This window comes from Camellia sinensis, chromosome 9 (genome assembly GCF_055761805.1).
Source record: "Camellia sinensis isolate YWXY chromosome 9, ASM5576180v1, whole genome shotgun sequence".
Classification (NCBI taxonomy): Eukaryota; Viridiplantae; Streptophyta; class Magnoliopsida; order Ericales; family Theaceae; genus Camellia; species Camellia sinensis.
Window position 1 is genome coordinate 68109256 of NC_138969.1, and position 16311 is coordinate 68125566.

Genomic DNA, 16311 nt, shown 5'->3' on the forward strand with positions numbered 1-16311 from the left:
AATCATGGCAATAGGTCCTCTTATGACGAGTACTACCTTCCATGTATTACAATGCATTTATTTCTTAAATGTTATAATTTATGTGACAACAATTTCTTAATGAATGACCCCTACGTTCATTCTTGATCCAACATAGATGAATTTTTCTCAAACTTAAGGTGCACATAAAATAGAGAAAAAACATCACATTAAGTAAGAGTTTAATGAGAAAACATAGTTCGTACAATGAATGAACTACATAATGGAATCAAGTCCCATTGACATTACATGATCCTTGAATTTAGATGGTGGCATGCCCTTAGTCAAAGGATCAGCAATCATCAATTCAGTGTTGATGTGTTCAATGACCACTTTTCCTTCCTTAACATGTTCCCTTATGGCTAAGTACTTAATGTCGATATGCTTACTTCGACTACCACTTTTGTTATTCTTAGTCATAAAAACAGCAGCTGAATTGTCACAAAATATCCTCAATGGCCTGTGAATAGAATCTAAGATTCTAAGCCCCGAGATGAAACTCCTAATCCATACACCATTCGATGTAGCCTCAAAACAAGCCACGAACTCAGCTTCCATAGTGGAAGTAGCAATCAAGGACTGTTTGGCACTCCTCCATGAAATAGCTCCACCAGCCATCATAAAGATGTAACCTGATGTTGATTTACGTGAATCCATACAACCGGCAAAGTCTGAATCAGAATAACCAACTACTTCCAAACTGTCAGTCCGTCTGTAGGTAAGCATGTAGTCCTTGGTGCCTTGAAGGTACCGCATCACTTTCTTTGCAGCTCTCCAGTGGTCTAAACCTGGATTACTCTGATATCGTCCCATCATACCCACAGCAAAAGCTATGTCAGGTCTGGTGCAAACCTGAGCATACATTAGACTTCCAATAGCTGAGGCATATGGGATGTTTTTCATTTGTTCCCTTTCCAAGTCATTCTTTGGGCATTGGTTCAAATTGAACCTATCACCCTTCACAATGGGAGCTACACTAGGTGCACAATCCTTCATTCGATATCTCTCTAAGACTTTGTTAATATAGGTTTCCTGAGACAGACCTAAGATGCCTTTACATCTGTCTCTATGGATCTTAATGCCAATGACATAAGATGCCTCACCCATATCTTTCATATCAAAATTCTTAGAAAGGAATTGTTTCACCTCATGTAATAACCCCATATTATTAGTTGCAAGTAGAATATCATCCACATATAAAACAAGAAAACATATCTTACTCCCACTGACCTTCTGGTATATACACTGATCCAAGACGTTTTCAACAAATCCAAATGAAGAAATAACACCATGAAACTTGTAATACCACTGGCGGGATGCTTGTTTTAAACCATAAATGGATTTATTGAGTTTGCAAACCAAGTGCTCACCATTACTAGAGGGGAATCCTTCTGGTTGTTTCATGTAAACCTCCTCCTCTAAATCACCATTAAGAAAAGCCGTTTTCACATCCATTTGGTGCAACTCCATGTCAAAATGTGCTACCAATGCCAAAATAATCCTTAAGGAATCTTTCTTAGATACAGGAGAGAATGTCTCCTTGTAGTCGATTCCTTCCTTTTGAGTGAATCCCTTAGCAACAAGTCTAGCTTTGTATCTCTCAATGTTGCCCAACGAGTCCCTTTTGGTCTTAAAGACCCATTTAGTTCCAATAGCTTTAGCTTCATTAGGCAACTCTACAAGGCTCCAGACATTGTTGTCCCTCATAGAATTCATTTCCTCTATCATAGCATTGTACCAATATTCGGACTCTTTGCAATTAATGGCTTGTGAAAAAGATTCAGGACAATCTTCAGTTTCTATATCATAGTCAGTTTCTTGTAGATACACTACATAGTCACTAGGAATAGCCGACTTCCTTGCTCTAGTAGATCTTCTTAATGTTGCACCAACATCTTCTTGGGGAGGATGTGGTTCAATTATTTGTTCAGAAATTGGTAATTCTTGAACTTGCTGATCTACTTGAATGATGTCAGCCGCTTGTGGAACTTCAATGATTGGTTGTTCAACACCAATTTGTACTGAAGGGGTGTTATGAACAACAATCATCCTATTATTTGAAGTGGAAGGTTGATTACCTGAATGATCATTTTCAGAAATTGTGTTCCTTGAATGATCCCTCCCACTAATCAAGTCATTCTCAAGAAATTTGGCATTCCTTGATTCCACAATCCTGGTGGTAAGAGTTGGACAATAAAATCTGTAACCCTTGGACCTTTCAGCATATCCAATGAAATGACCACTAATGGTCCTCGGATCCAATTTCTTTTCTTGTGGATTATAAATCCTCACTTCAGACGGGCATCCCCAAACACGTACATGCCTTAAACTCGGTTTCCAACCTTTGAATAACTCAAACGGTGTTTTAGGAACAGCTTTGGTTGGAACCCGGTTTAAGATGTATACAGCCGTCTTAAGTGCCTCAGTCCACAAGTTTTTAGGAAGATTGGAGCTACTCTGCATGCTCCGCACCATGTCCAATAATGTTCGGTTTCTTCTTTCAGCTACACCATTTTGATCCGGTGAACCAGGCATAGTGTATTGGGGAACAATCCCATTTTCTTGAAGAAACCTTGCAAAAGGACCAAGTGCTTGTCCATCTTCTGTATATCTACCATAGTATTCTCCACCTCGGTCTGACCTCACAATCTTAATTTGCTTACCACATTGTTTCTCCACTTCAGCCTTGAAAACTTTAAAGGCATCTAATGCTTCATTCTTATTATGAAGCAAGTAGAGATACATGTATCGTGAATAGTTGTCAATGAATGAAATGAAGTATTTCTGACCATGTGAGTCCATGTCTGGACTACAAATGTCTGTATGTATGATTTCCAATATGTGAGAACTCCTTGTGGCACCTTTCGTAGACTTGTTGGTCAGCTTTCCCTTTATGCAGTCCACACAAGTTTCAAAACTAGAAAAGTCAAGAGTACTAAGTCTTCCATCACTTACTAATCTTTTAATACGCTCAATGGAGATATGACCTAATCTCTGGTGCCATAATGTAATGGAATTCTCATTTATAACACATCTTTTTATACCGGTGTGAACATGCATAGCATTATGAGTGGCATCATTTTGTAAATCAATACAGAAAAGACCATCGCACAATGTACCAACTCCAACAATTTTAGATTTATAATCTAAACTGAAAGATGTATCTGAAAACTTAAAAGAGTATCCCAATGGTACAAGTTTAGAAACTGAAATTAAATTCCTAGAAAAACTAGGAATATAGAAAGTCTTTTCCAAAATTAATTCAAAACCACTACTTAAAACCAAATTGCATGTTCCTATAGCATCCACATGTGAACGCATCTTGTTTCCCGAATAGATGCTTTGTTCACTTCCCACCGGCTTCCTTAGGTTTCGCATACCCTGCAAGGAATTCGAAACATGGATTGTAGAACCAGAATCAATCCACCAAGTATTATAAACATTATCAACCATATTGGATTCATAACAAACTAAAGAGAGTTGATTACCTTTCTTCTCAAGCCATTTCTGGAATTTGGGACAATCCTTCTTAACATGTCCCTTCTTTTTACAAAAGAAACACACTGGATCTTTCTTTATGTCAGCTTGTGGAGCCAACCTCTCTTTCCCTTTCTTATTGGCCTTAGCTTTATTCTTTCCCTGCGTAGTCAGCATTGCACTCTCTCCCGTCTCCATAATCAATCTCCCTTCCTCTTGAACACACATGGTCATTAGTTCATTAATAGACCATTTATCCTTATGTGTGTTGTAAGAGATTTTGAAAGGACTGTATTGAGGTGGGAGAGTATTCAAAATATAGTGCACGAGAAAAGAATCCGAAATATCAACCTCCAGTTTCTTAAGTTGGGCTGCAGTGTCCCTCATCTGCATGATGTGCTCACGCACACCCCTCACATTGTCAAGCTTTGTGGAACAAAACTTCATAATTAGGGTGCTTGCAAGCGCCTTATCTGAAGTGACGAATTGCTCATCAATGGCCTTGAGTAAATCACGGACTTTGGTATGCTGATCGACTGAACCACGAATACCAGTAGAGATTTTGGTTTTTATGAACATAACACTGAGTCGATTGGATCGCTCCCAATGTTCATAAAGAGCAATATCAGCTTCAGTGCTGGTATTAGTAACTACAGGTGGTTCATCTTTCCTTATAGCATAATCAATGTCCATCCACCCTAAATGAAGTAAAACCCTCTCTTTCCACATTTTAAAGTTGTCACCCTTAAGTTCGGGAATGTCACAACCGACATCAGAAATTTTAACAGGTTGGCTAGCTGCATAAATTTAAATATACATGCTTACATTAAAATAAGGTATAAATGAAGGTCATGATCTACCAATGTGAATCATGCTATAGAAATAAAAATTGAATCTAATGACATATAAAATTGCCTGTGGACTAAAATTTTAATTCAAGTAGATTCAATTATTCTTTATGATATATAGTATCACAAATTGAACTTTATGATAAAACTATCAAATTATTTACTGAATTCATAATTCCTGTGGGTAATTTATGAATAACTTGATATTTTATCCTAATAAATAATAATAAAAATTCCTGTGGGATAAAATTTATTATATCAATTACAATTAATGTCTAATATTCTTTATGTGATCCTTATCAATATATATATATAATTTTATTTAATTAAAGATGCTGTGGCTATTCTCTAATTAATTAAAGATTATATAGATCACTAGACATTATCAAATTAAACAAGCAAGGACTTAATAACAGAAAAAGAACAAAAATAAAAGGAACAAAACTGGGTGGCAGACCCAATTTTTTTTTTTTTTTTATTATTATAGGTATTTATATTATATATATATATATATAATGGAGAGAGATAAAACAGAGCATCACTTTTAAGAACACCATATATATAATTGAGAGAGATAAAGCAGAGCATCACTTTTATGAACACCAAGGCAGAGAATAGAAATGGCTCTGATACCAAATGAAGTAACTGATACGATTCTTTAGTGCGGAATAAATGCTTGATATAACACTACAACAAATTTGGGATTTAAAGACGAAACAAATTTGTCCCAAAATATATATATTTCGTCACTCAAACTAATTACGACGAAAATTTTTCGTCACCCGTTTTGTCGCCAAAGCCTCGTCGCTAAAGGGTCGTAGAGACGAAAAAACAATTTCGTCATTGAAAATGATAAATTTGTGACGAATTTTTTTGTCTCCAATACGCTCTGTTGGGAACATACTTGTAAGTAATTAGCGACAAAATATTTTGTCATTAAAGGAAGAAATTAGAGACAAAAGTATTTCGTCATAAATATAAGAAATAGAGACGAAATAATTTTGTCACGCTTAATATAAACGAAGACGAAATTTTTTTGTCAAAGAAGCTACCAATAGAGATAAAAACAAATTCATCATTAAAAATGATAAATTTGTGACCAATTTTTTTGTCTCTAATACACTCTGTTGGAAACATACTTGTAAGTAATTAGCAACAAAATATTTTGTCATTAAAGGAAGAAATTAGAGACAAAAATATTTTGTCATAAATATAAAAAATAGAGACGAAATAATTTTGTCACGTTTAATATAAACGAAGACAAAAAAATTTTGTCAAAGAAGCTACCAATAGAGACAAAAACAAATTCATCATTAAAAATGATAAATTTGTGACGAATTTTTTTGTCTCAAATACACTCTGTTAAGAACATACTTGTAAGTAATTAGCGATAAAATATTTTGTCATTAAAGGAGAAATTAGAGACAATTATTTTGTCATAAATATAAGAAATTGAGACAAAATAATTTTGTCACGTTTAATATAAACGAAGACGAAATTTTTTTGTCAAAGAAGCTACCAATAGAGACAAAAACAAATTCATCATTAAAAATAATAAAATAATGTCAAAAAAAATTCGTCACACATTGAGGATAATAGTGACAAAATGTGACTATTTTTTATCACACAAATGCATTTAGTGACGAAATAAAAAATTCATGACAAAATTAATCATCCACCTAAGCGAAATAAGAGACAAAAGAACCTTCTTTAGGGATGAAAAATTGTCAATAATTTCATAATATTTTTTTCCATATTATATACCTATTTTATCAAAATCTAAATTTTAGTTCAACAAATATAACCCTGTCCATGTTGAAACCTGTTGAATATAACAATTCCATCACAACTTAACCTAACATGTTATCAACACATTTACGAATTAACAAAATGAAAATATCCATTCATCATCACAAATAATTTCATCCTAATACAATAAAATAGTGAAATATCCACAAAATATCCAAAAGTTATAACTTGTTCAATTTTACCAAAAATCCAACAATAACTAATGCAACTCCACAAAGTATGTGTATCCTTATCAAACAAAAATGAACATTCAAGCAAATTAGATCATTGTTGCACGTCAAAAATGCCACCCCAATCCAATCTGCAAAAAAATAAATTAAAAGCTTTAGTAATTAATTAATTATACAAAAGATTAAAAACATTAGTAGCTCATCAATTTACAATTAGATCAATTATACAATTTACCCCTCTAACAGACTTTTTTTTCGAGATTATGAGAACAAAAAATTAATTTTAAGGCTAATTCACAAATGGTGCATCCCATTAATGTGCCGTAAGTTCATATAACTTATATTGGTCCATTTAATTGTTAAAGTGCAAGGATACGTACCAGTTTTTCTACTTTAACAGGGATTGACCTAGAACCACACTTGTGTTTTGTATACATCCTTTCTCTGTTTGCGATGTTACCCTTTGATTGCTCCTATAAGAAAGAATGACCAATATAATAATGAAATGTATCATTAGTAAGACAAATATGTTAGCTTTTGATTGTTCCTGTAAGGAAGAATGAACCAATATAACAATGAAATGTATCACTAGTAAAACAAATTTAATGCTTGATAATAAAGAATTGCATTGTTCATATCTATCCTTTTCCTATATATCATTTCAACTTAAAAGATGTTTTAAATTATTCACTAGTTTCATTAAATTCTTTGAAATATAGATTAGAGGACTTGTTGAGATTTCATTATAAAATAATTTTTCTGGGTGAAAAAAGAAAAATGAGTAATTTACACCGTTCACAATTAGGGGGCATATAAGCATGGGCAAGATAGATTGTAAAAAAATCCATTTATATTTCACAAGATATGGAACAATTACTGATACCAAACTCATATCCCTTTCTTTCTTCCACAACTATATCAAATCTAAAGTTCTGTCTTAATACCCTGTATTAGTTACTCAACTAGTTGCTTACCATTATCATGAAACTTCAGACCAAACTCAAGAACAAACAGAAAATACAATCATAGAAACTGAAATCTTAGTTCTTTATTCTATGATGTGAAAGATGCATTTTAAGGAATCATAAATTAATCTCCTATTATGTGAGCCTTCCAATCCATGTTTAATAGTTTCCCTTTCTCATTTTGCCACTTATTTGGTTTTTATTATGTTTCACTTACATGCTTAGAGGATAAGGAAAAAAGAACACAGAGAATTTCACAGCAAATTGATTGTGTTCTTTCTAGTTTTTTTGAAATCTCTCCCTATTCTAATCAAATTTTATCTAAGTTACAAGCAAAGGAATATGAAGTTGCTACAATTCATCCAAATTAATAGCTCTCTGTTGATCTTCTACCTCAATGCTTTCTGAGAGGCCTCATCACAAAATATACACAAAAGTAAAATGACACTACTACAAAAACATATAAAAATCACACTTTTTTTGTGTGATGTATGTTATTTAATCACACCTTTTAGTTTTGTTAAAGTATGATCTTTGGGAATGTGATTAAAATGGGTCATTTTTAATCACGTATTTTAAGTGTGATTAATAACATTTAGATCACACCTTTTAAGTATGATTAAAAATATTTAGATCATATATTTTAAGTGTGATTAAAAATATTTAGATCATAACTTTTAAGTGTGATTAAAAATATTTAGATCACACATTTTAAGTGTGATTAATAACATTTAGATCACACCTTTTAAGTGTGATTAAAAATATTTAGATCGCATCTTTTAAGTGTGATTAATAATATTTAGATCACACATTTTAAGTGAGATTAATAACATTTAGATCACACATTTTAAGTGTGATTAAAAATATTTAGATTACATTTTTTACAGATTTTAAGTGTGATTAATATCTAATAAAACATGTGATTAATAATCAAATAAGATCACACGTTATATGTATTTGAAGAATGTAATGCGCACTATATACTATGTTTTGAATCACAACCATATATTGAATGGAATAACGTCATATATTTCATAAATGAAAGTTAAATGTTTAAAAATATATACAAAGGAATTAATAAAAAAATTTTAACTGTGCTTACATATATTAAAAAATAAAAAAAACTTGAAAAAATGAAATTGTTGAATTCTTTGACCATATTTTGCATTTCTCCGAGAAATTTCTGACTTGAAACAATAAAAAACACAAATTAATTCAGAAACCACTAGAAGCATATGAATAAACTTAATATTTTTTGTAGAGATTGTTCTTGTCTTACAAAAGACAAAATCGAACATTTTCTCATCACACTGACTCGTCATCTACTGCATCAATAGAAAATGAATAACAACTTTGATTATTATTAGTATAAAATGTTTGGATTACCATATATAAATATGACATATACATAGAATCAATAAATCCAAAATGAAAATCTTCAATGTATGAGCAGATATTTTAAAGTCATAAAACCAAATATACATAGAATCAACAAATCTAAAATGAAATCTTGAAGTGATTATATATTCCTTACCAACTAAAGAAATTGTTGATTAGCAATTTAAATAACGGAAGTTATATCATACTTACATTGGATTTCAACTCATATTTTTTAGTACGAAATTAATCCATTCAACTCGCACTTCATCAAGTTCGGTTTCCGTGTAAGTCTTTTTTCCATTGAATTGCAAGAGGTTATTTACAAACAATTAGATAATATAAAGAAGATGTACAAGTATCATGAATATAATAGTAATAAAAGTATAGAATTTATCTCACATTTTGTTTTCCAGCTGTTTTATTGTCACTCTGATCAGAGTAGGGGACATACTGCTGAGTTTGGTGATCATAAGAATACCAAACCCCATTGTTACCATCATAATATAATCCTGCACATTTATAAAAAAAATAAAAATAATAATAATAATAATATAATCCTGCAAAACACAAGAATAAATAAATAAATAAAACATTGATCTTCATCAGAAACTAGACCAAATTCTATTTGGTCTACTCCACTAGCACTAGTACCCGTCCAGTTCATTAGCAGCAAAATAAAGCATGCTTGCATAAAAATAGAATACATATTATCATAGATATGCTTTATGTTACATATTTGTTTACCACTAACCCAATTTTAACTAACAAACCGTGCCTTCATTGATTAGTATTGTTTTGAATTTTCAGAGTATAAAACAGAATATGAAGATATACGAATATTTCACAAGTTTTCTCACAATTATAAAACAACAAGAAGATGTTGAAATCAAAACAATAATGACATTTTCTATCTGAGAAGTTGCGAATGTCATTATAAAATATCATCATTTCACTCTGTTTATGACAATATCATGGAGTTGGGGGGTTTAAGGCTTCTTGTGGCCATGACTCCATATGTTCATGAGAAATGACATCTGTGAATGAACCGACAATAAATACACAAGAAGAAATTGGTAGGAGTAAATATTTTTTATAAAACAAAAATATTAATTATTTTCAAGAAATATTCCTCATGAAAACTTTTGTATATCTCCACAAATTAACCCTCTGTAAACCTCAAAATTTGGAAGAAAGATCCCCCATCAGTATATTGGATAGGTTTGTTAGCAGCACCCAACAAATACTGCTCTCAAAGTTGTACAATTCTATTGAGTGATGTCTCTCCTCTCATCTCTCTGAATAGTGTAGAAATATCGGGGCTCTGCTCAAAATTTCAAATATAAAAAACCTTGTAACAATTACTAAAATTATATTTTCTTAAAATAATCCATATTGAAAACCATCAATAAATGCAGAGCAATCCAAGCCAACCATAAACTCCAAAATAGAAATGCTGTCACAATGTAATGGTCAGTTGACGGCAAAAATCCAAACCAGAGGCCCTTTAAAAATTGAACGCCACCACAAGACCAATGATTAATGAAATTAATTATTTGATGCACACTGAATAAGATTGTTAAAGATTTAGGATGCCACACTAGTGCACCAGTCCAATTGCATGAGAAACACATATCAAAACTTTCACTTATAGAACACAACATTGATATCACGGGGGCTATGGCTCACATGATACAACACTTGCAACATTTGCCTATATTATGCATAAACATAAAATCAAGACAGCTTTTATAGTAACAATGAGGAAAACAACAACTAAAATGTAGCTTCCAAATAAATAAATACCTGTATTTCCATCATAATAGAATCCAGAAGAAGCATCATAATAATAGCCAGATGCTTCATCCCAAACAAAGCCAGATTGTAATGAATAAGCATCCTTTGGACCTGCAACCTCTCCACCACTTGGCTCCTGCCCACCAGAGGGCTGCTTATTGTCTGGATTATACTCCTTTGGTGCCCATCCAACAGCATCATACTACAAGGATTGAAAGGAGAGAATGTATTTATTCAATCAGGTTCGTCAACAATATAGACTAATTGCATCTAACCAATACAAGAAAATAAGAAGAGATCAGCCAGGTAGAATGTGTGCATGTGTGCATACATGTGTGAGTGTCTTTGGAAGCAATCATGAGCATTCAAAGTGTTTGCTTCCTGAGTTACCATTGCAATGAATCCTCTCCTTAAATTACATAACACTAAAAACAGCTTCAGGTCAGCAAAAGGACCACAGTGGTTTTCTAGATAGCAGGGATAAAGAATGGGATGAATAAACTATGAAAAATCCAAGAACAAGCACAAAGTGTATCCTGCAACGTATATGATGCTACGTAGGGGCAGAGCCAGGATTTCTCCATAGGATGTCATACGGCAGATCTCGCCGAGCTGTTAATGGATCGGCATGAATTTTATTTGATTAAATAATTATTGAATATTACTTAATAGAGGCCAATTGAACCAATAAAATTATAAGAGATTAATCTCAATTAAACATTATTTGTATAGTTTTTATAGTTGAAGGGATCAAAATATATGAATTTATAGATAAGCGGTAAGGTGATATTTGCTAATAGTTGAGGGGATCTTAATGTTAGGATGATCATATTTTTTTTTTACCACAATTTGTTTATCACCTTAGCCATTCATGCTTAGGAAAGGTATAGGAACAAAAAACTCACCAACCACTGGCCCAGCACATACACCCATACAAATTATCCTCGCAATGCAAAATTATGTTCAACTGGCAGGGGCATTTCAATATTTCAAAACATGAAAAGTCCACATAATTGAAATTAGAAACAACAATGGCGACTTAAAGAAGACACAAATCAAAAAGACAAAAGATGCATCATACATGAGTCACAACCTCTAACACTTTCTAACGCAGTCAATAGGAGGACAACAGCCATATAGTGACCAAGAACAAAGAAATTTCATTGGCATCCTTTCCAATTAATATTTTAATCAGCAAAACAACAGCAGGTATATCATATGAGTCACAAAAATCAAGGCTGGCTGTGTCAACTTCCAACCATGCATATAATAAAATCACCTCCAAAACATCAACTTAAGGCTGACAAACAGTTAAATTCCTCGCAATCATTTAAAACCACAATACTTAGTTAATCCAATGAAGATTTCAAAAGTAACAAAAAAATCATTCACATCACCTAATTACCGCATATACAAAAGGCTACGAGCCAAAACAAATTTATATATCTCTATAAAGGTCACATCAACATATGCTAGTTCTGAAATTTGAAACATACATCAGCCACAAAAAATCAACATTTATCTCTAATTAATCTCACTCATTATATGTTAGTTCTGATATTTGAAATATATCCGCATGTTTTCCAAATGGATGACACACTTGAAAAATCATCTCTTCACCCATATTGATAGTAGCAGACTACAGTGATTTTGGATGCATTACTTAAGCTATGGTCACTTCCACACACCAGAGACTGATGAACTATAAAAAATATCGGATGTATATTTTGAAATAAAGGCATCTACTTCCTAGTTGACAAGGCAGCCCATCTAGCTGAAGTTAGTAGAAAAGAAATGTGGGAGAAAAGAAAAAAAAAACACGAAGAAGGAAAAGTACAAAAAGACAAAAGGAAAAAGCAAAAAGGAGGGGGAAATCAAAAGATTTATTCTTAATAATGTCATGAACAGATACCAGCATCCCCTGCCACAATTAAAAGAAGGATTTTATTTTTTTATGTATCAGCTGCACAGCTAAAAGAGGGATATTCAGTGTTCAAGCCCCAGTTTGGTACATGGCCACACAGGTAAGTGTATTTTCCTTGTCATTGTTGTAAACAACATCCTACACATAACCTACATAAAGCTCCACAACAGTGGAGTACTGGGTGCATAAAAAACCTGGGAAAAAAAACTACTCTATGATCAAACAAAACAACCAGTTAGGAAGTATCAAAAGACAAGTCTGGACCATTCCATTGCATTTATAGTTTCATGCACACCTACACATCTTGCAATAACACTTTCCCTATGAATACCCTAAATAGAAAAAGGAGAGAGAACAAGGGAGAAGGGAAGGGAGAGAGCATAATCAGCACTTCTAATAATCAATCTATAAAGATTCTGCGTGCACAGCAGAATGAGTATAAAATAACTGTAGCACTCCCACCTCACACATTATCTAAAATATTTACAATCTCTTCCATATATACATAAACATTCACAATAGTAAAATTATGTAAACTGAACAGGTCCCATCAGTACAGATACCCTCATCTTCATCCAAAAAGCCATATGCTTTGGAAGAAGCTTATACAGTATGGGAAGTGTTTTGATTGATCAAAAAGAAGAAGCTACTTGAACCGATATGTCCTTAGGCACAGCCCTAAATAACATAGAAATCACACTTAGAAAGGGTTGACAAATTAGTTAGAGCAGCTGGTGCATTTCTATTCTAAAGTCAAAATGTCCAAAATAAGAACCCAACACAACTCATTACTGTGAACAATGTCTAGAACATACCAGAAGACCGACACTAACACTAGGTATAGATTTTTGTTACTTCAATACAGACATATTGCAAAAGGGTAAACGTAAACTCTCTCAACTAATTCCAAAACTGAAAAAGAATTCAATAAAGATATGCACTTCAATGCATGCCCTACACAAAACTTTCCAACTAACTCAAGAAAACGAACTCATTGTATTCGAAATTGGAAAACTAACTCACATACATAATGGGTATAGATTTTTGCTATTCAATACATAGATATTGGTTGATTGCAAAAGGGTAAACTCTCTCAACTAATTCCAAAACTGAAAAACAATTCAATAAAGATATGCAATTCAATCCATGCCCTACACACATACATAATGGGTATAGATTTTTGTTATTCAATACATAGATATTGGTTGATTGCAAAAGGGTAAACTCTCTCAACTAATTCCAAAACTGAAAAACAATTCAATAAAGATATGCAATTCAATCCATGCCCTACACAAAGCTTTCCAACTAACTCACACATACATAACAAACCCAATAAAAAAAAACAGATAGGGCACAAACCATTAACAAAAAGCCATCAATTTAGTCCCTAAAAAGAGCACAAATTCAACAAAAAAACAAAACCAAGTACAAATAATTAAAGCAATTAAACCAAAACACAAAACTCAAAACTCAAAAACACAGCAAGAACCAAGTGGGTTTGATGCAAAATACCACAAATTTTGATGGGTGCTTCCAGTTCCAATAGATTAGGTTGTTGCAAGAAAATATCCCTAGAAACTACACACAACTGCTTGATCTCCGACTCCGATAGCTGCACCTGCTTTCCGGGTTTCCCTCTAACTTCAAGAAGCCGATTGATTATGTCATCGAGAAGAGATGGGTCCATTTCTTGGAAAATCTTGAAGAAAAAGGATTAGGGTTAAGGAGTGAGAAAGAGAAAGAAAGGGGATTTTAATTATTGCATGATTGGGAAGAGAGTAGAGAGAAGCGTGGTGGTGGATATGGGTGGTGAGGTTTGAGGATTGAAGAGAATTCGAAACATTACTTGGAGATCGGGTGATTCAAAACCCAAAAAAGTGGAAATTGATTTCGAGCAGAGAGGCCGATTTTGGAGAAAGATGGAGGGGAGAGAGAGAAGCTGACCTAGTAGAGAGAGAGAGAGAGGGGGGGTGCGCAGTGCGCATATTAGGGCTGGTGGTGGCTCCGGTGGCGCATTTTGAATGAGGGGTTCGTGGATTTTGAATTTTGGAAGTTCAAAATATGAAATTGGAGAACGGATTGAAACTTTTACAAACTTTTTTTTTTATATACTAATTAATTAATATCATGTGTAATTATAAAGTTTAGAAATTCAAAATATAATATAAAATTAATTAGATAAATGCTAACAAGTATTTCTTATGTATTATTTAATGTTGAAAACTATCTAAAAAGTTCCTTGAAAATATATAAAAATATTAAAAATTTTATTGATTTCAATAAAAGTGTATTTATATTAGTAAAAAATATATTATGTCTTACATATATTTTGTCTTTTATTTGTACTAGACTATCACCCGTGCAATGCATGGAATAATTTTATATATTTATATTTATTTTAAATTTTGTTTAATATATAAATTATATTTATTAAGACTTTTTATAAAAATAATTTAACAATCTTATTACTAACCATAATGTATGGGAGAAGTTAAAAAGGGTACTGCAGTAATTATATATGGATTGTGTAATTCGATGGGTTTATTTTGTGATCTAATTCGATGATCACTTTAATTTTACAATTAAATAACTAGAATATTTAAAACTCCTTGAAAAGTTATAATAAAAACACAAATTAATCACCTCATTTCATTAGCAAAACTTTTACCGACGAATAGTGTTATCGTTGCTAAATGTTTAACTCTTTACCCACCCCAACTTGTCGTTGCCAAAAGTAAGCACACTAATAGCGACGCTTATTGTGATGCTAAAAAATAAGCCTCGTAGTTAAAATTTTTGAAATTTTGGCGCCAACCAATAATTTTAGCGCCTAATGAATGCTATACTTTTTTAGCGACGACTGTAAATTGCGTCGGTAAATGTCTACTTTTACCAACGAAATTGATCATTGCGTCGCCAAAAATATAGTTTTGGCTACAAAAATATAGTTTTTTAGCGATGACAATTTTTTAAATTTTTGTAAATATAAATTGAAAACTGAAAATAAAATGGTTACCAAACAGGTCTCAAATGGTAAAAATATCATAAAATTAACAAATAATTAAATAAGTTACCAACGTAAAAAATGCCTTATCAAAAGATTCTTAGGCTATGTATGGTTTGATTTTTAGATTTTTTTTAAATTAAAAATTAATTTGGTTAAGAAATAAGAAATAAAAAAATTATTTTTTAAACAAAATGAAAATAATTTTTTTATTTTTTTATTTCTTAACCAAATTAATTTTTAATTTTTTAAAAAAATTTCGAAAAATCAAACCATACATAGCCTAAGAATATTTTGATAAGTCATTTCTTATGTTGATAACTAATTTAATTATTTGTTAATTTTACGAAATTTTTACCATCTAAAACCTGTTTGGTAACCATTTCGTTTTCAATTTTCAATTTATATTTATAAAAATTTTAAAAACTGTCATAAAAACTTGTTTGATAATTTTTTAGGTTTATAAATGGTTGTCTCAGTTTGTAAATTTGAGGAAAAAACGTAAATTCAAAAAATGAGTTTACGTTGGTTTTTAAACAAAAATTTAAAAATTTTACTAACAAATTTTTTTTTTCAATTAATTTTTTTCCAATTAATTTTTTTTTTCAATGAATTTTTTTTCCAACTAATACTAACCAAGGGGTAATTGGTAATATTACTTTAAACCTTAAGGACAACATTATAATTTCTAAAATGTGAGGGGTGTCAATGTAATTTACCCAATGAGGGTAAAATTGGTATTTAAAAAAATTGAAAGGGCTGAGGGGGAATCTGCAATAAAACTTTAAACCTCAGGGGGGAGATGTAATTTCCAAAAGGTGAGGGGGAGAAGTGTAATAAACATAAACCTCAGGGGGTGTCAATGTAATTTACCCCCTTTTTTTAATCTTTTGAAAGGTATAGACATTCTTTTGACCAATCT

At 32.0% G+C, this 16311-nt stretch overlaps 2 protein-coding genes across 4 annotated transcripts; both read right to left on the reverse strand.

Moving 5' to 3' along the window:
* Positions 1–3191: 3191 nt before the first annotated feature.
* Positions 3192–4224, reverse strand: LOC145799517 (uncharacterized). Its single transcript, XM_082889108.1, has 2 exons — positions 3507–4224; positions 3192–3399 (listed from the first exon to the last, which is right to left on the reverse strand). Exons 1-2 carry the CDS (start codon positions 4222–4224, stop codon positions 3365–3367), a joined length of 753 nt encoding a protein of 250 aa, XP_082745234.1. The 3' UTR covers positions 3192–3364.
* Positions 4225–6225: 2001 nt separating this feature from the next.
* On the reverse strand, positions 6226–14392 carry LOC145798645 (SUPPRESSOR OF ABI3-5-like). 3 transcript variants are annotated; one of them, XM_082887024.1, is made up of 5 exons: positions 10852–11032; positions 10471–10663; positions 9067–9176; positions 6703–6795; positions 6226–6453 (listed from the first exon to the last, which is right to left on the reverse strand). In XM_082887024.1, the coding sequence occupies exons 1-5, from the start codon at positions 10852–10854 to the stop codon at positions 6430–6432; spliced, it is 423 nt and encodes a 140-aa protein (XP_082743150.1). In that variant the 5' UTR covers positions 10855–11032; the 3' UTR covers positions 6226–6429. The 3 variants fall into 3 exon arrangements, with proteins under 3 accessions (XP_082743150.1, XP_082743151.1, XP_082743152.1); XM_082887025.1 differs by lacking the exons at positions 10471–10663; positions 10852–11032 and adding an exon at positions 13898–14392; XM_082887026.1 differs by lacking the exons at positions 6226–6453; positions 6703–6795 and adding an exon at positions 8296–8957 and having other exon boundaries at positions 10852–11029.
* Positions 14393–16311: the final 1919 nt, after the last annotated feature.

Excerpts from the sequence above, each read along its gene's own strand:
- LOC145799517 (XM_082889108.1), bottom strand. The coding sequence starts at position 4,224 with ATGTGGAAAGAGAGGGTTTTACTTCATTTAGGGTGGATGGACATTGAT. Across the intron at positions 3,400-3,506 it reads GAAATGGCTTGAGAAGAAAG|GGTATGCGAAACCTAAGGAA; the intron begins GTAATCAACTCT and ends AATTCCTTGCAG.
- LOC145798645 (XM_082887024.1), bottom strand. Across the intron at positions 9,177-10,470 it reads CTATTATGATGGAAATACAG|GATTATATTATGATGGTAAC; the intron begins GTATTTATTTAT and ends ATAAATGTGCAG. Across the intron at positions 6,454-6,702 it reads CTGTTAAAGTAGAAAAACTG|ATTGGATTGGGGTGGCATTT; the intron begins GTACGTATCCTT and ends ATTTTTTTGCAG.